The sequence below is a fragment of the Microtus oregoni genome, unplaced genomic scaffold (genome assembly GCF_018167655.1).
Source record: "Microtus oregoni isolate MIOR12 unplaced genomic scaffold, Mior012 000010F_ref0000083, whole genome shotgun sequence".
NCBI lineage: Eukaryota > Metazoa > Chordata > Mammalia > Rodentia > Cricetidae > Microtus > Microtus oregoni.
The window spans coordinates 52204123-52230711 of record NW_024543069.1 but is presented as its reverse complement, the minus strand read 5'-3'; the positions used below and the strand labels follow the sequence as shown (position 1 = coordinate 52230711).

At 36.1% G+C, this 26589-nt stretch overlaps 1 protein-coding gene across 1 annotated transcript in view; it reads left to right on the top strand.

Moving 5' to 3' along the window:
- The window catches only part of Hltf (helicase like transcription factor), a 61376-nt gene that overhangs the window by 33860 nt on the left and 927 nt on the right, over positions 1-26589 (top strand). The window contains exons 15-23 of the mRNA XM_041659201.1: positions 624-762; positions 3024-3159; positions 4626-4805; positions 16953-17077; positions 17845-18023; positions 19415-19540; positions 19920-20032; positions 20383-20563; positions 24805-24885. Of these exons, the coding sequence (XP_041515135.1) occupies positions 624-762; positions 3024-3159; positions 4626-4805; positions 16953-17077; positions 17845-18023; positions 19415-19540; positions 19920-20032; positions 20383-20563; positions 24805-24885 (1260 nt within the window). The remainder of the gene's footprint in view (positions 1-623; positions 763-3023; positions 3160-4625; positions 4806-16952; positions 17078-17844; positions 18024-19414; positions 19541-19919; positions 20033-20382; positions 20564-24804; positions 24886-26589) is intronic.

Here is a 26589-nt window from a genome sequence, read left to right as displayed (position 1 = left end):
GTTAAAATTTTAAATTTGGGTTATATCTAGTGTTTTATCACAATTTATATGCAAAAAGAACATTTTTTTGTTTTTTTAATGATGAGTATTATCAGTTTGAAAATAAACCTTTTGTTTATAGTAGTCACTAATTAAGTTCTCAACTCTTTTCATGAGCCTTTTATTTTCCTTAACAATTCCAGTTATTTTGGACATACTATATAGTTAAAATCTTAATCTTCTAGAAAGAACATTGCCATTTGTATAAAAGAAAGTAAGGTTGTGACTGAAAAATTCCTTACAAGGGATGTTTTTTCTATCACTGAATCTGGTGCAAAATTGTTCTCTGTATTATACATGACTCAGTAGATCTCTGAGCTTGGAGTAGGAGCTAGCTGCTTCTTAGTGGTACTTTGAGAAACATATTTAGTATCTTGTTCTTTGGTGCTCTTAGCTGTAAAATGAATGTAATATTCTAGACTTGTGGGCTTCACTAATTGTCTTTGGAGTACTTAACAGTACCAGGTACCTAGTAAGAATTGATAGGAGAGATCAGAACTACTATTATTTAACAAACATTTAAGTATTATATTATTTTCCTGTGCTTTTTGAAACCTCTATGTAATATGAAACCTCAATTTCAGACTAAAGATGATAGTCCATTACATAGCATAAAATGGCTAAGAGTAATTCTGGATGAAGGACATGCCATACGAAATCCAAATGCTCAACAAACAAAAGCTGTACTTGACTTAGAGGCAGAAAGAAGATGGGTATTGACAGGTAATTACAGCATTCCTTTTTTTCTTTTCTATAAATTTTATGTGTCTGTATATTCATATGTATGTGGGCATATATATGTGTGCAAGTGCACATCCAACTGTTGTGCCTTCCTGTGGAAGCTTGATGGCTGTATCAGGTACCTTTTGGATCATTCTTTACCTATTCATTGAGGCATCGTCTCTTAGTTGAATCCAGAGCTCACAATACTACTAGGCTAGCTATCCAGCCAACTTTGGGAATTCTATATTCATCCCAAGCACGGGCATTACAGGCAGGCTGCTATACACAACAGAATTTAAGTGGATTCTGTGGGTCCAACTCCAGTTCCATCATAGTTGTGTCCAAGCACTTTATCTGCTGAGCTACCTCGCAGCTCTCATTTTTTTATTAGTTTTTAAATTGATGCCTAAATATATTCATAACCTTCATTCATATCATTCATAATGATAGAACATTGTATCATATTCAAATTAGGGTAATTATATGTTTCCTCTTTTTTGTAGTAAAAGCATTCAAAATAATTTCTTCTAGCTTTTAGAATATGTATAGTGCATTATTTGTTTTCCTATTGTTAATCTTACTACTGTGCAATGTAACAGCAGAACTTATTTTTTCAGCCATACTGTACCTTAATAATCATTGAGGAATCTTTTCCCTTCTTTCTCCTCCACTTTTCTTCTCAGCCTCTGGTAACCACTATTTTCTTTCAGTCTCTAAGAGGTCAATTTCATGTTTTGTTTTTTTAAATTATGTGTGTGTGTTTAGATTAGAGGACATTGTAGATTAGGTGACAGCCTTGGTTGTTAGTCTTCACTCGTCTCTTTGCTTAAGATAGACCTTACAGCATATGCCAGATTAGCTGGTCTGTGAGCATCCAGGAATTCTCCTGTCTCTGCCTCTCACCTTGTTGTTGGATCCCTGAGTTCACAAATGCACACTGCTATGTCTACCTTTATATGGTTCCTGGGCATTTGAGTGAATTAAAAGATTGGATAAAAAATTGACATCCGAACTTTGCTACTGTTTTTGTATACCAGTGATGACCATAGTTTTACAAAATAGTGCTACTAAAGATTATTTGCTGTTGCTCGAAGATAATCTTAATTGTCAACAATTTCCTGAAATGCATTGCTTTACTGTGTCTGATTTTTCCAGTACTATTTTGATGGTCAAATTAAGGATTTACATAAAGAGACAGACAAAAATCTATCAAGTAACAAACCTTTGTATCATGGATAATCCCCTTTTCTTGTTCCTCTCTTAGCTATTCTTACAATTAATTATCTTAGCATGGAGGCAATGCATTCTACCATGGCGTCCATTATGACCACTATTTATTTCTTTAAATAAATACTTAAATTTATTTAAATGAGGAGATAAAGGGTGCATGAATGCTCATGCATAAGCATTGGAGAAACTAGGGCTGTTAATCAGCAGAGTGGTCTCCTCAATGGAAGAAGTAAATACCTGTTTTCTACCAAAATGGTTGGGAGTGGATGCTGTAAATAACCTGGTGATGTTTTCTGTAGATGCAGAGCTCACCTAAATCCCTCAGAATGTTTATTCTAGACTCTCCCTCTAGCCCTTTCTCTTTAGCTTTGTTTCTCAGCCAATAAGAACCATCCTTACTGGAGATGTCACATGTGGTTTATAGCCTGCTGACCTCCATCTCTTTCAGAGACCACACCAGATTCTAGGTCCTTAAAGCTATAGAACCCATCTTCATGGTCACATGTATTTTGTAAAAGAGTTTCAATATACTCACTCTTTAAATTTCATTGTGCACGTGTGCGTGGGATGGTTGTTATCGGGAAACTGTTTTCCAAAATTATACTGTATTTAAATTTGTCTAAAATAAATCACCTGGTATCAGACTCCAGAAGTTTTGACCCACACTGGCTAAGTCTTCCTGACCCAAGTTTCATTCTTACCTCACCCTGGTTGTTTTCCTGCTGGCCATGGTGCTTGCAGGGACCAACATACACCAACACCAAATTATGTGAAAAAGAAATCAAGACTGAGGAGATGGCTCAGTGGTCCGACATTACCCATGCGATGACCTGAGTTAGTGTGTGCCTAGTACGGTGATCAATTTCAACTACCTTTTGTCTCATTGGGCCAGGGGAATATTCTGCCTTAAGAGCTATAACTCAGTAGTAGAGTTCTTACTTAGCATGTGTGATCCCTAGCACCACAAAATCAATTTAATTTTTAAGAGTTATAATGGTTTCCTGTTTTGTTTCTTTTCTTTTTTTTTTTAGGTACTCCTATCCAAAATTCTTTAAAGGACTTGTGGTCTCTACTGTCCTTTTTAAAGCTTAAACCATTTATTGATAGAGAATGGTGGCATAGAACAATACAACGTCCTGTTACAACAGGAGATGAGGGAGGACTTAGGTAAGTAAGTTTGTGACAGCAGATATAGTAGCTACAGTTATTGTAAACAGTTGCCACTTCTATTCATTTTCATCTCACGTTTAACTTTAGTCTCCAAAACACATGGGTATCAGTGTCACTGCATCTTAAAACCTAGTGACTTGTGTCTGGAGACAAGATTTCTGTTCTGTGCACTTTCCCTCTTAGCAAAACTGAAAGGAAAGGCAGACCTTTATATTGTCATTATTTGTGATTGTTACCCCAAAGCCATCACAAAAACATTTAACAGTGATAGAAAAAGTTATATCCTTTGATGGTTCACTATGCATTATATTTTGATAACTTACAGTACTTTTTTAGAGGTATTTTGTTTGGTATATAGTATATAGCATACAGTGATCTCAAGATTTAATGAACATTGCATATGGTTGATTTGAGTGGGTACAGATAAAGGCAGAGAAAGGAACGAAAACACTGGTGGGTATTTTCCCACATGCTTGGCTGCCCTGTTCCTAGAGCGGTGATCGTCTCAACAGGATCTGGTACTCAATGGTGGGTCATAGTGTCAGAATAAAGGGTGGTGGTCAGCATGGAAACAGAAATAGAGACGTAATAGAGAATTATGAAAAATACCAGAGTACATTCTCTAAGTAAAGATACATGATGTATATGTATTGAATATTTATTTCTGTTTTGGGCAGATGCCATCAAAATATTTCTGATTATGAGCTAAAGTGAAAATGATTCAAAATTGAAACTCTTATCTTAGGTGTCAAAACTGGTCACACAATTCCTGAGAACTATTTATGCTCTACTTAGACTCAGTTAAAAATTGTGTATTTTACTATTATGAGAAATATTCTAACTGGTCTCTTTTTTTAAATTTTGACACTGAGGAAAAAATAGCAAGATTACAGAGCCAAGAAAGACATTTCCCCCTCTTCTGAGTTTGCATACTTTTATTTTTCAGTTATTCACTAACTTATGAAAACTTCATTTGGATTTCATTTTATACCTGTACTTTTTATATTACATTAGATGGGATTTTTTTAACTCATGAGAACAGGATTACTTTAGATAACAGACGATAGGATCTTACTTACTACTATCTGCACTGTATTTAATAAAGTACCTTTGACTTCATAGCAGCTGCTTAGTAAGAATGCACATATTGTACATTAAGTGGTATAATTGATAAGAAAGTAGTTGAGGAATAAGAGTGTCAATGATGACAACAAAGCCAGAAAAGCTTTGGAAAGTAAGTACATAATATAGGATTATTAGTATTGTCTTGGTACAATTTCAGTACTTTTTTGTAATAATTTTTTATTTGTAAAATATTCTTCTGAATAAAAGCCTAAATAAAGGATTAAAAATGTTTAATTTATTAAAATTATAAATCAATAAATTCTTGTTTTCTGTTCTTTTTTGCTCAACTATTTAGAGATAGTTATATAATTACTTTTTTTTTCTTTTACTTTGACTAGACGTTTACAGTCCTTAATTAAAAGTATTACACTTCGAAGAACAAAGACAAGCAAAATTAAGGGGAAACCTGTTTTGGAATTACCAGAAAGGAAAGTATTTATTCAGCATGTTTCACTTTCAGAAGAAGAGAGAAAGATTTATCAGTCTGTTAAAAATGAAGGCAAAGCTATCATTGGAAGGTATGGAAACAGATTGCCAGGTTAAATTTTTTTTTTTCTTTCTTTCTTTCTTAGCTTCTTACTAGCTGAATTACAGTTTTTTAGACATTTTAGCTATAAAATCTGAAATGTATTGAAAACTATTTTCCTCCTGTGACTTATGCTTTAAATTTTTCTTTTAAAAAGTAGTTGAAATTAATGAAACAATAGTATAATTCATCATGTGATTAATTTCTTGGGCTTGCAAAAAACTAAAGCTTATATTGATTTCTGTCAGTGATGAAGAGCTTGCTCACTTCCATTTCTGAGTGTCATGGGAGTAGACACAGGGCAGCATGCTTCCAGCTCAGTTCCATACTTGTTTTCTCTTTGATAAACTCCTGAACCACAACTTACTTTGGGAAGTTTTTTTTGTTTGTTTTATTTTGTTTTGCTTTTTTGTTTTTGGGTTTTTTGTTTTGTTTTTGTTTTTCTCTCTCTTTATCTGTGATCGATCTATCTATCTCTATCTATCATCTATCTATCTATCTATCTATCTATCTATCTCTATCAACTTTTCAGTGTAGTCTTCCCTTACTGGCCTATAAAAACAACTTTAGTACTTCTTGATTCCTTCCCTCTGCCTCCCTCACCCCCTATAAAACTTAATATTTTAAATTGCTTTATTTTATCAAAAATATAAACTCATTTTAATCAATTTTATTTCTGTATGTTAGCTACTTTTGCTTGAAATAGTTTGAGAAGTTTCACTTAGCACTGCTAAGTGATTGGAACTTGGAAATCTCCTTAATTTTTTTTCTTTAGCTTTCTTATTAAATCTGCTTTGTGCCTACCTCATTAAAGTGCCTCTGTTATGAAGAGTCCCCAGTTTACAGTCCTCTTTTGTCTTTGTCTAATTCTGATCTCTGTGGGCAATTGACACCAGATAATGATGTTTCTTGAACTAGAATTATTCACCTTCTGATTCCTAATTCTTTGTGTCATCATTTCCTATTCTTAGATTTCTACACTTTGTTGTAAGTCACGCTAACATATCACCCATGTTTATAATACTACACAGAATACCAACCTACACTAAGAAAACCTTACTTTTTCAAAGATGGTTGCAAATTCAAATTGTTTAAATTTTTAGCATCTTACTCTGTAGATACCCTAGCCTCACAGTGCACTGGTTACATTTTTTAGTTTCTTCTCAAAGATTTGGGATCGGCATTAGGAAGAGAAATTAATACTGAAAATTGGTGCCTATAAGTCAGATCGTTGCTTTGATAAACCTGGCCAAGTGGTTTGTAAACCTTTGAATTTGTGAAAGGAATGTTAAGGAATTTGAAACTTTGGGCTAGAAAAGCTAGAATTGTTCTAAGCAGAGTGTAATGAATGAGCCATTCTGGTGGGAATTTGAATAAGAATGCTGAAAGAAATGTGAAGAGTGGAGGCTAAGCTCATGAAATCTCAGAAAGGAGTAAGTCACTTGGTGTGCTGTTCTTTTCTTTTGCAGCAGTAAAATCTAGTAACAAAAGCAATTTAGCGGAAAGGATTACTTTGGCTCACAGTTGGAAGTTACTGTCTACCACTACAGGGGAAGTCACAGTGGCAACAACTCTGGGCAACTTGTCACGTTGTTGCGTCTGCATGCATAACCAATATTTGCATTCCATTTTCTTTTCTTTCTTAAATCCAATTCAGGATCTCAGTCTGTGGATTAGTGTTTACCCACACTGAGTTCATCTTCCACACAGTTTAACCTAATCAATATAATCTCGCATACACATACCCCTATAAGCCCAGATGAAGATGTGGATTTAGTGTTTGCCCTGCTGGGTTTTTCCTTTCTATGCTACATTCCTCCCTTGGTAATGGACCTCTTTAGTCTGTGCCATTATATGCTTGAAGTATGTAACTCTTTTTTTTCATATTATAGAGGCTCATGGTTAAATTATTGCTTAGGATTGAGAAGAGACTGTGTACTTAAACTTTCAAAGTGTTAGAACTGCTAAGACTGGAGACTTTTGAAGTTGGAGTGAATTCATTTTTTTCAAGATGTAGCTTTAATAAAACTACTTTTTTATTTGTTTTATTATAATGTAATTTGATCATTTCGCCTTCCTTTTACTCCCTCCAAAGCTCCAAGATAATCCTCCTTCTCCCCACCCTTCGCCCATCCACTCAGATAGGGTAAAGCTTCCCATGGGGAGTGAACAAAGTCTGGCATATCACTTTGAGACAGGACCAAGGCCCTCCCCACTATATTTAGGCTGAGCAAGATAGCCCTTCAAAAAGAATGAGCTACAAAAAGCTAGTTCACGCACTAGGCATAAATCCTGGTGCCCTGCCAGTGGCCTCACAGACTGACCCCGCCATGCCACTGTCACCCACATTCAGAGGGCCCAGTTTGGTCCTATGTTGTTTGCTCCTCTGTGCGTCCAGAGTCAGTGAGCTCCCATTAGCTCGTGTAAATGGTTTCACTGGGTAGTCCCATCACGCTTCTGACCCCTTTGCTCATATTATTGCTCCTCCCTCTCTTTGACTAGACTGTGGGAGCACAGCCCCAGATGTCTACATCTACTTTGATGACAATTAAAATAGTTATCAATTTGATTATAGGGGAAAGCCAGTTCAGGCAACCTCTCCACTATTGCTTAGGGTCTTAGCTGGGGTCATCCTTGTAGGTTCCTAGGAATTTCTCTAGTGCCAAGTTTTTTGTTAACCCCATAATGACTCACTCAAGATATCTCTTTCCTTCCTCTCTCTCTCTGTTCTTTCCTCATCTCGCCATCCCTTTCCCTCCTGTTCTTCTCCCCCTACCCTTTTCTTCTCCTGCTGCCCTTCCACCCTCCCTGTTCCCCCACCCCCACACTTCCAATTTTCTCAGGAGATTTTTACCTATTTCCCCTTCCCAGGAGGATCCATGTATGTTTCTTTTAGGGTTCTCCTTGTTACCTAGTTTCTCTGGGGTTGTGACTATAGGCTGGTTATCCTTTGATTTACATCTATCTAATATCCACTTATGAGTGAGTACATACCATGTTTATCTTTCTGGGTCTGGATTACCTTACTCGGGATGTTTTTTTTTTTTTGGTTCCATCCATTTGCATGCAGATTTCAAGACATCGTGTTTTTTAGCCATTGAGTAGTATTTCATTGTGAAACTGTCACACTTTCTTCATCCATTCTTCAATTGAAGGCATCTAGGTTGTTTTCAGATTCTGGCTATTACAAATAATGCTGCTGTGGAACATAGTTGAACAAAATGTCATTGTAGTATTATTGCTCATCCTTTGGTTATATGCCCAAGTGTGGTATTGCTAGGTCTTGAGGTAGGTTGATTCCCAATTTTCTGAGAAATCACCATATTGATTTCCAAAGTGGCTGTACAATTTTGCACTCCTACCAGTGGTGGAAGAGTATTCCCCTTACTCTGCATACTCTCCATCATAAGATATCATTGGTGTTTTTGAACTTAGTCATTCTGACTAGTGTAAGATGGTATCTCAGAATTGTTTTGATTTGCATTTCCCTGATGGCTAAGTATGTTGAGTAGTTCCTCAATTGTCTTTCAGCCATTTGAGATTCTTCTGTTGCAAATTCTGTTTAGACATATACCCTATTATTTAGTTGGATTATTTGGAATTTTGCTGTCTAATATCTTGAATTCTTTATATATTTTGGAGATCAGTCCTCTGTCTGATGTGGGGTTGGTAAAGATCTTTTCCCATTCAGTAGGCTGTCATTTCGTCTTATTGGCTGTGTCCTTTGCTTTACAGAGGTTTCTCAGTTTCAGAAGGTGCCATTTATTTATTGTTGCTTTCAGTGTCTGTGCTACTGGTATTGTATTATATGTAGGAAGTGGTCTCCTGTGCCCATGTGTTCAAGTCTACTTATCATTTTCTTTTCTATGGGATTCAGTGTGACTGGTATTTATCTTGCTGTCTTTGATCCATTTGGACTTGAGTTTTGTGCATAAGGATAGATATGGATCTATTTGCATTCTTCTACCTATTGCCAGTTATGCCAGTACCATTTGTTGAGGATGTTTTCTTTTTTCCATTGTATAATTTTAGGCTCTTTGTCAAAAATCAGGTGTTCATTTGTGATTGGTTTAATATCATGGTCTTCCATTTGATTCCATTGGTCCACTTGTCTGTTTTTATGCCAATTACCAAGCTGTTTTCATTACCGTAACTCTATAATAGAGCTTGATGTCAGGAATGGTTATGCCTCCAGAAGTTACTTTATTGTACAGAAATATTTTGGCTGTCCTGGTTTTTTTGCTTTTTGTATATGAAGTTGAATATTGCTCTGTCAAGGTCTGTGAGGTGCTGGGAATTTTGATAGGGATTGCACTGAATCTATAGATAGCTTTTGGTAGGATTGCCATTTTTATTATGTTGATCCTACCCATACAAGAGCATGGAAAATCTTTCCATTTTCTGATATCTTCTTCAGTTTCCTTCTTCAAAGACAAAGTTCTTATAAAACAGTTCTCTCACATCTTTGGTTGGTGTTACCCCAAGATATTTTATGTTATTTGTAGCTAATGTAAATGGTAATGTTTCTCAAGTTTTGTTCTTGGCCTTCTTATCTATTGTATGTAGGAGGGCTCCATTCTATTTATTTATTTATTTGAATGGATCTTGTATCCTGCCACATTGCTGAAAGTGTTTATCAGCAGTAGAAGTTCCCTCATGGAATTTTGGGATCACTTATGTATATTATCATATCATCTGCAAATAGTGAAAGTTTGACTTCTTCCTTTTCATTTTGTATTGCCTTTATCTCCTTTTGTTGTCTTATTGCTCAGCTAGAACTTCAAGTACTATATTGAGAAGATACTGAGAAAGTGAACAGCCTTGTCTTGTTCCTGAGTTTAGTAGAATTGCTTGAGTTTCTATCCATTTAATTTGATGTTGACTGTCAGCTTGTTGCATATTGCTTTTATAATGTTTAGATACATTCCTTTATCCCTGGTCTCTCCAAGACCTTTATCATGAAGGGGCATTGGATTTTACCTAATGCTTTTTCGGCATCTAATAAAATGATCATTTTTTTCTTTCAGTTTGTTTATATGGTGGATTACATTGATAGATTTTTACATGTTGAACTTACCCTTCATTTCTGGGATAAAGCCAACTTGATCATGGTTTTGTTTTTTTTTTTTTTTTTGATGTGTTCTTGGAATCAGTTTGCCAGTATTTTATTGAGTATTTTTTTTGCATTTTATAGAAATATTTTTTTTTATTGAGAAAAGGAGAAAAAAAAAAACAAGTTTCCACCTCCTCCCAGCCTCCCATTTCCCTCCCCCTCCTCCCACCCTTCTCCCCCTCCCACCACTCCTTTTCCCCTCCCTCTCCAGTCCAAAGAGCAGTCCGGGTTCCCTGCCCTGTGGTAAGTCCTAGGTCCTCCCCCCTCCGTCCATATCTAGGAAGGTGAACATCCAAACTGGCTAGGCTCCCACAAAGCCAACACATTAAGTAGGATCAAAACCCTGTGCCATTGTCCTTGGCGTCTCATCAGCCCTCATTGTTCACCATGTTCAGAGAGTCCAGTTTTATCCCATGCTTTTTCAGTCACAGTCCAGCTGGCCTTGGTGAGCTCCCAGTATATTTTTACATCAACGGTTATGAGGAAAATAGTCTGTAATTCTCTTTCGTAGTTGAGTCTTTGTGTGGTTTGGGTTTCAAGGTAACTATAGCCTCATAAAAAGAGTTTGGCAATGTTCCTTCTGTTTCTATTTGTGTGGAACAATTTGAGGAATATATGTATTAGCTCTTACTTGAAGTTCCAGTAGAATTCTGCACTGAAACCATAGGACGCTGGCCTTTTTTTGGTTGGGAGACATTTGATGAATGCTTCTATTTCTTTAGGGGTAATAGGTCCATTTAAATTTCTCATCTGTCCTTTATTTAATTTTGTTATGTGTTAACTATCCAGAAAAATCATACATTTCTTTTAGATTTTCCTATTTTGTTTAGTACACGTTTTTGAAGTGTGACATAATGATTCTCTGAATTTCCGCAGTGTCTGTTGTTATGTCCCCCATTTCATTTCTGATTTTGTTAATTGGGATGTTCTCTCTCTGCCTTTTGATTAGTTTGGATAAGGGTTTGTATATCTTGTTGATTATACTTAAAGATCTATCTCCTTTTTAATAGTTTCTTTGTAATGTTTTCTTTGTTTCTATTTTATTGATTTCACCCCACAATTTGATTGTTCCTGTTATCTACTCCTCCTGGGTGAGTCTGCATCTTTTTGTTCTAGACCTTTTAGGTGTGCTGTTATGTTGTTAGTGTGAGATTTCCCCAATTTCTTTATGTGGGCACTTAGTGCTATGAACTTTCCTCTGCTTTCACAGTGTCCCATAGGTTTGGGTCCGTTTGCCTTCATTTCCATTGAATTCTAGGACGTCTTTAATTCCTTTCTTTATTTCTTCCTTGACCAAAGGGTGGTTCAATTAAGCACTGTTTAATTTCCATGTGTTTGTGGGCTTTCTTAAATCAGTGTTTTTGTTGACTTCTAACTTTAAACCATGGTGATCCAATGAGATACAGGGTGTTATTCCAATTTTTTTATATCTATTGACGTTTGCTTTGTTAACTGAGTAGGTGGTCAATTTTAGAGAAGGTTCCATGAGGTGCTGAGAAGAAGTTATATTATTTTGTGTTTGCATAAAATGTTCTATAGTTAAGTCCATTTGAGTCATGCCATCTGTTCTATTATTTCTCTGTTAAGTTCCTTTCTGGCCAAAAGCCTGTATGCTGCAAAACTAGAAAATGCAAAAGAAATGGACATGTTTTTAGATAAGTACCATTTACCAAAGCTAAACCAAAACCAGGTGAACGATCTAAATAGACCTGTTAGTCGCGAAGAACTAGAGACCGTTATCAAAAATCTACCTTCCAAAAAAAGCCCAGGACCAGATGGTTTCAATGCAGAATTCTACCAGAACTTCCAAGAAGAGCTAATACTTATACTCCTTAATGTATTTCACAATATAGAAACAGAAGAGTCATTGCCAAATTCCTTTTATGAAGCTACAGTTACCCTGATACCAAAACCACACAAAGACCCAACATAGAAAGAAAATTACAGGCCTATCTCACTCATGAATATCGATGCAAAAATTCTCAATAAAATACTGGCAAACCGAATCCAAGAACACATTAGAAAAATTATCCATTATGATCAAGTAGGCTTCATCCCAGAGATGCAGGGCTGGTTCAACATACGCAAATCTATCAATGTAATCCATCATATAAATAAACTGAAAGAAAAAAACCATATGATCATTTCATTAGATGCTGAAAAAGCATTTGACAAAATTCAACACCCCTTTATGATAAAAGTCTTGGAGAGATTTGGGATACAAGGGTCATACCTAAATATAATAAAAGCTATTTACAGCAAGCCGTCAGCTAACATTAAATTAAATGGAGAAAAACTCAAAGCCATCCCACTAAAATCAGGAACACGACAAGGATGTCCACTCTCTCCATACCTCTTCAATATAGTGCTTGAAGTTCTAGCAATAGCAATAAGACAACATAAAGGGATCAAGGGGATTCGTATCGGAAAAGAAGAAGTTAAGCTCTCGTTATTTGCAGATGATATGATAGTATACATAAGCGACCCCAAAACTCAACCAAAGAACTCCTACAGCTGATAAACACCTTTAGTAATGTGGCAGGATACAAGATCAACTCCAAAAAATCAGTGGCCTTCCTATACACTAAGGATAAGGAAACAGAGAGGGAAATTAGAGAAGCATCACCTTTCACGATAGCCACAAATAGCATAAAATATCTTGGGGTAACTCTGACCAAGGATGTGAAAGATCTATTTGACAAGAACTTTAAGTCTTTGAAGAAAGAAATTGAAGAGGACACCAGAAAATGGAAAGATCTTCCTTGCTCCTGGATTGGGAGGATCAACATAGTAAAAATGGCAATTCTACCAAAAGCAATCTATAGATTCAATGCAATCCCCATCAAAATCCCATCAAAATTCTTCACAGATCTGGAGAAGACAATAATCAACTTTATATGGAAAAACAAAAAACCCAGGATAGCCAAAACAATCTTATACAACAAAGGAGCGTCTGGAGGCATTACCATCCCTGACTTCAAACTCTACTACAGAGCTACAGTATTGAAAACAGCTTGGTATTGGCATAAAAACAGAGAAGTCGACCAATGGAATCGAATAGAAGACCCTGACATTAACCCACAAACCTATGAACACCTGATTTTCGATAAAGGAGCTAAAAGTATACAATGGAAAAAAGAGAGCATCTTCAACAAATTGTGCTGGCAAAACTGGATGTCAACCTGTAGAAGAATGAAAATAGACCCATATCTATCACCATGCACAAAATTCAAGTCCAAATGGATTAAAGACCTCAATATCAGTCTGAACACACTGAACCTGATAGAAGAGAAAGTGGGAAGTACTCTACAACACATGGGCACAGGAGACCACTTCTTACATAGAACCCCAGCAGCACAGACATTAAGGACCTCATTGAATAAATGGGACCTCCTGAGACTGAGAAGCTTCTGTAAAGTAAAGGACACTGTCGCTAAGACACAAAGGCAACCCACTAACTGGGAGAAGATCTTCACCAACCCCGCAACTGACAAAGGTCTGATCTCCAAAATATATAAAGAACTCAAGAAACTAGACCGTAAAAGGCTAACCAACCCAATTATAAAATGGGGAATTGAGCTGAACAGAGAATTCTCAACAGAAGAACTTCAAATGGCCAAAAGACACTTAAGGTCATGCTCAACTTCCTTATCGATCAGGGAAATGCAAATCAAGACAACTTTAAGATACCATCTTACACCTGTCAGAATGGCGAAAATCAAAAACACCAATGATAGCCTTTGTTGGAGAGGTTGTGGAGAAAGGGGTACACTCATCCATTGCTGGTGGGAATGCAAACTTGTGCAACCACTATGGAAAGCAGTATGGCGGTTTCTCAGGAAATTCGGGATCAACTTACCCCTGGACCCCGCAATACCACTCTTGGGAATATACCCAAGAGAGGCCCTATCATACAACAAAAGTATATGCTCAACTATGTTCATAGCAGCATTGTTTGTGATAGCCAGAACCTGGAAACAACCTAGATGCCCTTCAATGGAAGAATGGATGAAGAAAGTATGGAATATATACATATTAGAGTATTACTCAGCAGTAAGAAACAAGGACTTCTTGAATTTTGCATACAAATGGATGGAAATAGAAAACACTATCCTGAGTGAGGTAAGCCAGACACAAAAAGAGGAACATGGGATGTACTCACTCATATTTGGTTTCTAGCCATAAACCAAGGACATTGAGCCTATAATTAGTGATCCTAGAGAAGCTAAATAAGGAGAACCCAAAGAAAAACATATAGGCATCCTCCTGAATATTAACCTTCAGCAAGCGATGAAAGGAGACAGAGACAGAGACCCACATTGGAGCACAGGACTGAATTCTCAAGGTCCAAATCAGGAGCAGAAGGAGAGAGAGCACGAGCAAGGAACTCAGGACCGTGAGGGGTGCACCCACACACTGAGACAGTGGGGATGTTCTACTGGGAACTCACCAAGACCAGCTGGCCTGGGTCTGGAAAAGCCTGGGATAAAACCGGACTCTCTGAACATAGCGAACAATGAGGACTACTGAGAACTCAAGAACAATGGCAATGGGTTTCTGATCCTACTGCACGTACTGGCTTTGTGGGAGCCTAGGCAGTTTGGATGCTCAACTTACTAGACCTGGATGGAGGTGGGGGGTTCCTTGGACTTCCCACAGGACAGAGAACCCTGATTGCTTTTCGGGCTGGGGGGGGGGGGGAATTAATTGGGGGAGGGGGAGGGAAATGGGAGGCGGTTGCTGGGAAGAGACAGAAATCTTTAATAAATAAATAAATTAAAAAAAAAAAGTTCCTTTCTGGCAGTCCTGTCCAGTGGTGAGAGTGGGGTGTGGAAGTCTTCTAATATTAGTGTGTAGGGTTTGATGTGTGATTTAAGATTTAGTAATGTTTCTTTTACAGATGTGGGTGCTCCTGTATTTGGGAGATAGATGTTCAGTATTGAGATGTCTTCTTAATGAATTTTTCCTGTGATGAGTATGGCGTTCCTTTTCTACCTCTTTTGACTGATTTTAATTTCAAGTCTATTTTGATAGATATTAGGATAGCTACATCGTCTTGTTTCTTAGGTCCATTTGATTGGATAATTTTCTTTTTCCAACCCTTTACTCTGAGGTAAGTCTGTCTTTGAGGTCGAGATGTATTTCTTATATGCAGCAAAAGGATGGATCCTATTTTTATATCCATTCTCTTAGCCTGTGTCTTTTTATAGGTGACTTGAGTCCATTGATATTAAGGTATATCAAAGCAACAGTCACCAAGAATACAGAAGTGGGCTTTTTGGTGGTTGTTTTTTCTTTGTTGGAGATTCTCTGAGAGGGTGAGGTTTGGAGAGAGAGGAATGGGGCTTTTGCAGGAATTAACTGGAAGGAAGTTCAAGTTGAATAATAGCACCATTTAAATCTTTGGATTCTATGTATATACTCTACCTTGCACATACCTTTAAAAACTTTTTTGCTCTATTTTTAGTTTTTTGTTTTATTTTCTGTGTCTTTTAAATGTCTTTCATCTACCCTTTATTGGTATTTATTTATGATTCTTCATAACTAATTTTTGTTTTCTTAGTCCCTTTCCTTTCATTTGTCTTTGTTAGTAGGTTTAATGTGTCATGATTTGAATTAAAAATGTCCCCATAGGCAATAGGGTGCTGTGTCTTTGTTGGAGTAGGTGTGGCCTTGCTGGAGGAAGTGTGTCACTGTGGAGGTAGGCATTGAGGTCTCAGATGCTCAAGCCAGGTCCAGCGTTGAATGGAGAGAGGGATCCCTTTGTTCTGTCCTGCCTGGCTAGCTTACACCCGAAATAATCACACAGAAATTGTATTCATTAAAACACTGTCTGGCCCATTAGATATAACTTTTTATTGGCTAATTTTTACATCTTAATTTAACCCATTTTCATTAATCTGTGTATTGTCACCTGACCATGGTTTACCAGCGTCCGTCCCAGGCAGGAGATCCATGACGTCTGCCACACTGCCCTTCTTTCCAGAATTTAGTTTGGTCTACTCCACCTATCTAAGTTCTGCTCTATCAAAAGGTCAAGGCAGTTTTTTTATTGAACCAATGAAAGCAGCACATAAACACAAGAACCTCCTGCACCAGCCCAGTGTGGCACTCTCTTCCTTTTGTCTGCTGATCTAAATATAGAACTCTCAGCTACCTTTTCCAGCACTATGTCTGCCTGCATGCCACCATGCTTCCTGCCACAACAATAGACTAAACCTCTGAACTGTAAGTCAGCCCCAATTAAATATTCATAGATTCTCTTCACAGCAATGGAAACCCTAACTAAGACATAGTGTGACTCTGGCTTCCTTTTCTTTGTTATAATCACGTTTGTCTTGGGTCTGTGGTGCTGACATACTACATCTTGTAAAATCTCTTTACCTTTGCCATGAACTCATATTGTTTGCTGGGACTTGTTCCATTGATGATCTTAAATCATGGTGTTGCTCACAGTCCTAATTTTTATTTTTTCTGTGGTTGTAATTTTTTCCATTGAGTTTTCTTTTACTGCCTCCTTTGTGCTATGCTGGTATTCAATATTTGATTATCTTGAGTTTTTTCTGGAATAGCTGTTTGTCCAGATACATAAAGGTCCTAGCTATGTCCTAGGCCATGAAACAATACCCAGTTTTTTTATTCATAAGATTAGTGTGAATCCTTCTAGGTTTTATTGATGTTTATACAACAGAGATCAGAAAGCATTATAATTGCTTATAAAATTGAGGATTGTGCTACAGCCTCCCTTCCTCTGTGTGTGTGTGTGTGTGTGTGTGTGTGTGTGTGTAAATTGTACTAGAAAGTTCAGTCACCATGCATACACCCTATTTCTGTTTTCACACGAGAGGTACTAATTTCTTTTCATTGTGTATACACGTCTTACTTTGAAGAAACAGCTGAGGAATGTAGTCAATGCTTATTGATATTTTCATAGCTGATTTTTTTCTTGGTTTCATAAAAGATGGGGTGGCTTTTGATTCTGTCCTCATTTAGAGATATTGACAATGTTTGACATTTTATCTCTAGGTATTTTACTGACGGTACTGTCCTTGCGCACTATGCAGATGTCTTGGGTCTTCTGCTTAGATTGAGGCAGATTTGTTGTCATATTCATCTTCTTACAAATGGCATATCTTCCAGTGGTTCCTCTGGTAAGAAAATGTGATTGGTTCATAACATTACATTTGCTAAATATTTCACTGAGAAGGACAGATTTTTATATGACTTGAATTTGGTCTGTTACTTTGCTATGCCTTGCTTTAATTAAGATTTTTAAAAATTACATCTTTATTTTATGTGTTTGTATATGAATATGCATGGATGCATATATGGAGGTCAGAGGACAACGTGCAAGAATCAGTTCTTTCTATAACATGTGGGTCCTGGGATTGAGTTCATGTTGTCAAGCATGGTGGCAGATGTCTTTACCTGCTCAGTCTTCTTTCTGACTCCAAAAATTTTTTTATGAATGAAAGGAAGTGTGATGTCTTTGCAGGATTTCCAGATTATTCAAACTGATTCTTTCTCATATGTTGCTAGTATATCAGATACTATTTTATGCTTGTGTGATGTGAGATTGCATTTTCTGAATTTTTCTTAGAATTCCAAATATATGACATGTTTTGCAAATGCTAGAATAAAGATTAAAGACAATTAAGCAAAGTTCTTTATATAAGAGAAAATAGGCCAGGCAGTGATGGCACACACCTTTAAGGCAGGCAGATCTCTGTGAGTTCGAGGTTAGCCTAGTCTACAAGAGCTAATTCCAGGATAGGCCCTAAAGCTACAGAAAAACCCTGTCTTAAAAAAAAAAAAAAAAAAAAAGAAAGAAAAAGAAAGAAAATAAGAGGAACTATTCTAGTTACATTACAAAGTTTGCTCTACATGAATTTTTGAGCCTCTTTTTATTTTCTTCTAGGAAATGATACACCTGAAGAACTGAGAAAGATGTTAATAAAAAAGATGAGGTTAATTCTGAGCTCTGGTTCAGATGAAGAATGTGCAATTTGCCTGGATTCATTAACGTTTCCTGTGATAACACATTGTGCACATGTGTTTTGTAAACCTTGTATTTGCCAGGTCATTCAGAGTGAGCAGGTTAGTTTTTTGTTCAGTGTGGAGTCAGTGTTTGATAGAGTGATACAACTTTCTTTGGTGTGATGAAAACCCAACCTAGTTCAGGGAATGATAATGTGTTCTAATTTGAATTTAAGATTGCACCTTTCACAGTTAATTATTTATGTTGTAATAGGTGATGTATTTATCAAAAATTAAATTCATTACTTTTTGGGGGTACTACCTTTTAGTCAGTAAATTTCAGATCCTTGTGTTCAATTAAATACATTAATAAAATGAGACAGTGAATTTAAGTTTTATAGTAGCCATACATTTTAAAAAGTAAAAAGTAACATGTTTATTTTAATTTAAAGTAAACTATTTGTTATATTTTTTCTTAAACTAATTTCAAAATCTGGTGATCACCCTAATCTGGCTGAGGGACCTGTCTCAGGGATCTGATTGACACATACAGCTCTTTGCCCTGGTGAACAAAATAGGGCTCGATTCTTCTGAGGACAATGTTGGAAACTGAATGACACCTTAGGCAATCTTTCAGCTAATGCAAATTAAAAGTTTTTCAAATTGATGTATACCATGCATTTGGAAAAATGCACAAATTACCATTTTAAGCTTGATTAAGAAGTAAACATAGCTGTATAAACTACTACTTGTACTTAATTTTCCCCCTAGTCATTTATCTTCTCCTCCTAAAAGGTGGTTCTTTAAATAGATTTTTAATATATAAATTTTTGTATCTTTTTGATTTGCAGTGATTTTGAGTATCTAGTTAAGATGTAATCTCATTTTATTAGATCTTGCTTTGAGTGTACTTGTAGCGTTTTAGTACTATGGAGTTTTCAAGCTTTGTAAACTAGTTTTATAAACTCTTACAGTGGTTCTCAACCTTTGTATTGCTGCAACCCTTTAATACAGTTCCATATGTTATGGTGACCTCAACCATAATATTATTTCGTTGCTACTTTATAACTGTAATTTTGGTAGTGGTGTGAATTGTAATGTAAATATTTGATATGCCAAACATGGTCACGACCCACAGATTGAGAACCACTGAATTAAGGACTTTTTCTTTTGGAGAACTGCATGCATGTTTACTGTATTATAGTTATGTTCAAGAAATTATTCATCACATTTTATTTAGCAGCAAATGGTAATCAGTGCTCTGAGCTTCTGCCATCAGTCAGGACGGCACTCTTGCTCTGTCCTTTGTATATGTCTCTTACAACAAGAAGACATGTTTGTATGTTTGGAGATCAGGTCAGGTTGATCCCACGTAGACGTATGTGACAAAAAGCCTGAATAAAATTAACCATAAGGAATGTAGAACTTTCTATACAATACAGAAAATTTAGAAAATTTGTATCTCTATCCTTATGACAAGTGTGGTTCACTCTTTGTTCTTTTGTATATAGCCACATGCTAAATGCCCTTTATGCAGAAATAATATACACGGAGATAATTTATTGGAATGTCCTCCAGAGGAATCGGCATGTGACAGTGAGAAAAAATCCAATATGGAATGGACATCCAGTTCAAAGGTAAAGTACCCATGTGCAAATGTTCTGTTATTTCATATTTAATGAGGGAATATCATATAATTAAAATAGTTATTCTAATTCTGCTTTAAGCCTGTCATTGGATATTATTTTGTTGCTACTGACTTGTGTTTATATTTTGTGTTAAGTTAGAAAAGATAGGGATTTGGATTATTATGGTATTTTTTCAGTCTCTATTCTTTTACTTTTGCCTTTTAGTTAAAGTATATAAAAAACCCTTTCAATGTTGGAATTCATTCAATGAATGCTGCATTATGTGAACCTAATTAAAATTAGTGTTTGCTAATAAATTTTAAAAACTACAATATTTGGACTTATCTTACCAATTGTATCTAATGGATACAATATTTTTTTTTTCTAGATCAATGCTCTAATGCATGCTTTGATTGAATTACGGACAAAGAACCCCAACATAAAAAGTTTGGTTGTTTCTCAGTTTACCACTTTCCTGTCTTTAATAGAAACACCACTTAAGTAAGTTTAAGTGTTTTTTACTTCACATAGGATTTTGCTCATGTTTAAAATCAAGGTTTTAATGTTTTACCAGGTTTAGTCATTTCATCTTTTTTAAATGATATTTAATGTAACCACAGAACTTCTCCTGTATATAATCTAGTATTTGATAGATGGCTAGATGCATAGTATTGCTTTATTGAGAAATGAAGGAAGGAGTGAAAGTGTAGTCCCTGGGAAAGTGCTTGGGTTTGACTGGCCTTTTACCACATTGATTTAATTAGGGAAGAATTTAGTGTAACTAAAATGTGTTCACTATTTCATACTTTTTATAGTATAGTATTACCTATCTGTTCTTTTTTCCCCATTAGAGCCTCAGGATTCATGTTTACTCGTTTAGATGGTTCCATGACTCAAAAGAAAAGAATTGAATCAATTCAGTGTTTTCAAAATACAGAAGCAGGATCTCCCACCATAATGCTGCTGTCCTTAAAAGCAGGTGGAGTTGGCTTGAATCTTTGTGCAGCTTCTCGGGTGTTCTTAATGGATCCAGTAAGTACTTATACAGACTTTGCAAAATGTTATCCCCCACTTCCATTTCCAAGCAAATACAAAAAGAAAGAAAAAGAAACAAAACCTGTTTGGTGGATGCCTTTGTAGTTACAATAAATTGTGATAAAGGTAACATTACCCTTATTTGCAGTTGAGGGAACTGGTGCACAGAAAAGTGAACAGAATTAAACAATGTGCCCAGTATCATACAGTGCTCTGTAAGTCAGATCTGTGTTCTTAAGTCTCTTCTGAATGCTTAAAACATGCCTGTGAAAGTGCTTTTAAGATTCAGTAAGCAGCAAATTAATAAGTTCTCACTTAGTGTTGTATGATAGCGACATTGGGAATCTGACTATGAATCAGACATAGTGGCTCCTATTGTGGTGCTGCCTCTAACTTGTCTAAACATTAGGTCAAATGCGGTTTTAAACCTCTCTCTTCTGAGACTTAGGAGTTCCTGGAGGAGACTTAAAATGTATATTTTATACATGTATTCTAGCTGATTCAGGTTCAGCTGTCCATCAACATGTTCTGGGTAAGTTTTACTAGCTGATAGTGGTTGTATAATTCAGGCTGTAGAAATAAGAGAGCCACAATTTACTCTGCACTTTTTCACAAAGACAAATAATCTGAGGTTGCATACATGTAGGAGTGTATTTTTCAGAATGTACAGAATGGACTCTTTAGATATAAGCACCATAGACTGGTTTTAATTTCTAATTTGCTCAGTATGCTATGTGGGCCAGGCAGTCCTGTATAATTTCTATGCATTGATACATTTATGATTTATGATTTGGCTTGCTTCTTGAAATAGCAGATTTATAAAATGGTAGCATGTAGACATTTTACTAAGATAAGAATATTAGTTATTCTGTTAAGGCTTCCTAGCTTGATGCATGCGTCATGCCTTTTTTTTTTTTTTTAAACTGTTTCCTTTTTGAGGATAACCTTCCCAGAGTCATGTTGTACCCACTTCCATGGGTACAAATTACGGGTAGCAGTGGTGAATATTTCCTTAGTGCTGTGGTCAAATCCAAAGTTAAAATTTATGGTTATTGTTTTAGAAATCTTGTATGCTATGTTATACTAACTAATTCAGGTATAATCCTTTAATCCCTGCACTTGGGAGGCTGAGGCAGGCGGATCTCTGTGAGTTCAAGACCAGCCTGGTCTACAGAGAGAGTTCCAGGACAGGCTACCAAGCTACAGAGAAACCCTGTTTCGAAAAACAAAACAAACAAAACAAAAAAACAACAAAACAAAAAAACAACAAAACAACAAAAGTTTATTTTTAGAACAGAGTATAAAATTGTTTTTCTTAAGTTGGCCACTGAAGTTATGGTTTAAAAAAAGTGTCGCAATGTTTTATAACTTTTGTAGTAGATTGATTTTTACTGAACTTGCCACACTTTCCAATGTCATTTCTAACTTAAAAGCAAAAGCTAACCCCCAGAAAAATAAGATTCAACAACAAAAACTTGAAAATTTTTTACCTATTCACAGAGCATTCTCTAAATGTTGGAGTAATATTTAAATGGACATCATGAGTTACCTCCTTAATCATTACATGTGAGAATGAGTGCTGTATGATTTATATTGTGAGATAATTTAGATCTCTTTTTTAAAACTACATTTATATTTCCAGCTTAACATTGTTCCTAAAATAAAATACAGGCAATAGGAAAAATTGATTTCATCTCCTGGTATAATAACTTAAAAATATCTGTGAAATACAAGTAATTCATAAAGTTTTTAGAAAATTTTAGCTGATATATCCTGAAATCAACTCCTATACTGGAAAATATATTACTTAAGTCATCAGCAAATTGACAGAAAAAGTAATTTTTTTCTTAGTCCCCAGGGAATTTATTAGAAAATGATACCTTAAACATGACCTCATCTACATATGATTGTTTCTATTTTCAGCTAGTACTTACTGTGTTCCTTTACCCCCAAATACTGTTTTCAGGTTTATGTGTCATGTGTTTTGGTATGTGCCTGTGTAAGTAAGTATGTAGACCAGGGAATGATGTTGGCTGTCTTTTTCTTACTGCTCTCCATGTTACTCTCTCAAGATGGGATCTGTCATTGAACCTGAAAGTTGCATTTTGTCCAGTCTTGCTGACCAGTGAGCTAGAATCTACTTGTCTCTGTTCTCTGTCCCCCAACATTGATCCATCTACTCTGTGGATGCTGGGGATTTCAACCCAGGTCCTCATGTTTCCACAGCAAGTTCTCATACCACTGAGCCACTCCTAGCTCTTGCTTTCATTTTTAACAATCTTCAAATTTAACTTTTTTTGTAACTTTTATTATTTTTATTTATGTGTGTCTGTCTTAAGTGTGCATAGCAGCTACCTGAGGAATCCAGGCAGAAAGCTTCAGATACTCTGGAGCTGGACTTAATGGTGGTTTTGGAATGTCTGAATGGGGTGTTGAGAACTGCATTCCAATCTTCTGAAAGAGAAGCAAGCACTTCAACCATTGACCTATCTCTCCAGTCCCCAAATTTAATCTTTTTATTTTGAGACAGGATGGAGCTTGCTCTGTGGGTCTTGAACTCATAGAGAGCTGCCTGCCTCTACCTCTAAAGTGCTGGAATCAAGGGTTTGTGCCACTGTGAGGAGCAATATACTGGTTATCTTGACAGCAATGTCTTTTTTTGAGATTATAATATATATTATATATAATACATAAATTATACACATCACATAATTATATATAATTACGATTATATCAATGATATCATATATAATTATATATGATAATTATGATATATATTTTAATATATTATATATAATATCATTGTTTCTTTCCCTTTCCTTCCTCTAAACCTTCTCATGTACCTTGCTCTCTTTTCAATTCATGGCCTACTTAATTGTTTTATAAACATATATGTATGTGTATATTCCTAAGTGCATAAATACAATCTTCTCAGTCTGTATAATGTCATTTGGGTGTGTGTTTTCAGGAATTACAGTTTGGTACTAGATAATTCGTTGCTGTGCTCTTCCCTGAGGAAGACCATTTTTTCCACTCTCAGAATACAAAGTACTGTAGTCCTTTGTGTCTGGTTGGGACCTCTTGGTCTTTCCTCATCCATATTAGCATGTCAGAAGCTATACCCATAAAGTCTCACCACATGACTACCTCTATCATTTTGAAGCCATTTGGCTGCTACTGAAGAACTCTGTACCTGGGTGTTCTTATTGCTTTATTTCATCATTTTTTTCAGCCTTTTTATGCACTTTTATGTTTCAGTTTTGAAGTTCAGGTGATTCCACATACATATGTTTGCATCCACAAGTCTGAGAGCTTTTAGGACTTTTGACTACCCTTGAAACTTTTTTGTATTTGTGTTTCATCAGTGGGAAAAGAAAACCTGCCAAGACACTTTTTCATATGGTGGCCGTTTAAGCTATCTGAGAGAATGTATAAAATCACAAGGTGTTCTGATCATTATGTTGCTGTCCCCATGCCTGCCAGGCCTTTGTTGGGCACAAGTTGAACATCCCTTTCTGAGATTCTCTAAACTTGGATCAGTTCGAGGACTGACTCAAACTTAAGAACGTTTTGGACTTTGGGTTTTTGGTTTATGGATCTATGCAAACATTCTGAAAAATCTGAAAAATTGAATATTAAAACACACGGGCCTTAAACATTTCAGATAAGATGGTTGTAGGAGGTCCTTCTGTCAATTGTGTTGCTTTCATTGGTTAATAAACTGCTTTGGCCTAGTTGATAGTGCAGAATTTAGGTAGGTGGGGAAAATTAAACAGAATGCTAGGAGGAAGAAGGCAGGGTCAGATAGCTGCCGTGGAGCCACCAGAGTCAGACATGCTGAATCTTTCCCAGGAAGCCATTGCCACGTGGCGATATACAGATGAATAGAAATGGGTAAATCAAGATGGGAGAGTTAGCCAGTAAGAGGTTTGAGCTAATGGGCCAAGCAGTGATTTAATTAATACAATTTCTGTGTGGTTATTTCGGGGCTAAGCTAGCCAGGCGGCTGGGATGAACAAGCAGTCCACCGTCTCTGCCACAATAAGATGCTAAACTACTGCTTAAGTTAATGGAATGCAGTAGATGGGCAAAGACTGCCTGTTTTCATAGTGATTGGGAAATAGCTTTCTTCCAGGTACATTTGTAATCTGTGTTCGAATTCAATTGGAAAAAGGTGAATACAGCATACTGAGATGAATGACTGGCGCATAGCAATGATCCTATGGTCATCTCCCTAGGCCTGGAACCCTGCTGCAGAAGATCAGTGCTTTGACAGATGCCATCGGCTTGGCCAGAAGCAAGAGGTTATCATTACAAAAGTGAGTTTTTAGAGCTACCTATTTTAAGACTATGTTTGCTTTTTGAAATTAACACAGGTATATATGAATATTACCATGACTGAAGTAGGATTGTGGAGAAAATATAAAACTCACCCTGCATCCTACTCCATAGTTTCACACATGGTCAAAGGTACATACATTCTTGTCATGTATATATCTCAACATAAAAAAATTGAAGAAAGTTGGATAATACTTTATCATTTATAATATATTCTTTCCCCTTAAACGTGCATTGAAGATTTACTCTCTATATCCATTTAGAACGACACTTTCTTTCTGGGGTAATATGTACACAGTTTACCATTCCAGCTGTTATTTTAAACACAGAGTTCTTTGCATTAGGAATACCCTACGATGTGCAGTAACCATCACCATCCATCTACAGAACGTCTCTGTTGTACCTAACAGAATCTTCTATGTTCACTTTGTGCTCCTTTACACTTCCCATTAACTCTCCATTACCCAGCCACTCAAAACTGCCATTCTGCTTTATATCTGTGATTCTTAATCTTCATTAGCACCTGCAGACAGATATCATGAATAAACAGTCTTCAGCTTTGTAAAAACATCAGTGTTGCCTTCAGAGGTGCTGTACATACATATTTGTGCACATATACCAGTATTTCTTCAGGGTAGATTCACAAAATTATACTTTTGGATTTAGAATTGCTATTTAAAATACTTGAAGTAGCCTTCAGTATGGGCCATGTAATGCCAAATAGGGCAGGCAGGTTGGCCAGTGAATCCTAGAAACTTGCCTGCTCCCTCCCCAACATTGAGATTTTTAGCATATTGTTCCATACCTGACTTTTTAAATGTGGGTTTTGCACTTTGGCTTATGTTCTTCTGACTGAGTCTACAAAGTTAGATATCTGATAAAGAGTTCTCTTTAATGTTCATTTTGAAAATTTCATTAGTTATCACTATTATTATTGATAATAGTACACCATTATATCCCACTTGGTGAATATTGAATAGGATTTATTAAATTTATAATTCCTTTGATAACTGTCATCATTAGGAATAAGAAATCTTTCTGGACGCATATTAAATGCAAATCTAGTTTTTAAAATGTATTTCAGTGAAGTTTTTTAATACACCTTCTTTTGTTATTGCAGTAACTAGGACATTTTACATTAAAGTGTTTGTTAGGAATACTTTATTACTTCACACCAAACGCTTTTTTAGGATGTTTCTAGTAGAGATCTTGACCAAGACTTGGACATGCCTTTTATTCCTAGGTGAAGATTTTATTACTTTTAAGATTTTTATCAGAAATGTTGAATTTTATCAAGTTTCTTAATTATCGCTTGACATATTGGCACGTACTTTCTCATGTACATAAAGACTTTCATTGTGGGGGCTGGAGAGATGGCTCAGTGGTTAAGAGCATTGCCTGCTCTTCCAAAGGTCCTGAGTTCAATTCCCGGCAACCACATGGTGGCTCACAAACCATCTGTAATGAGGTCTGGTGCCCGCTTCTGGCATGCAGACATACACACAGACAGAATATTGTATACATAATAAAATAAATAAATAAATATTTAAAAAAAATTTCTTAAAAAAAAAAAGACTTTCATTGTGGAAACTTCATTTGACTCTTAATATAATGCTGAATTAAATCTGATATTATTCTAGCTACAGGAATACCTATATAATTTGTGTTATTTTTCTCACGTAGTG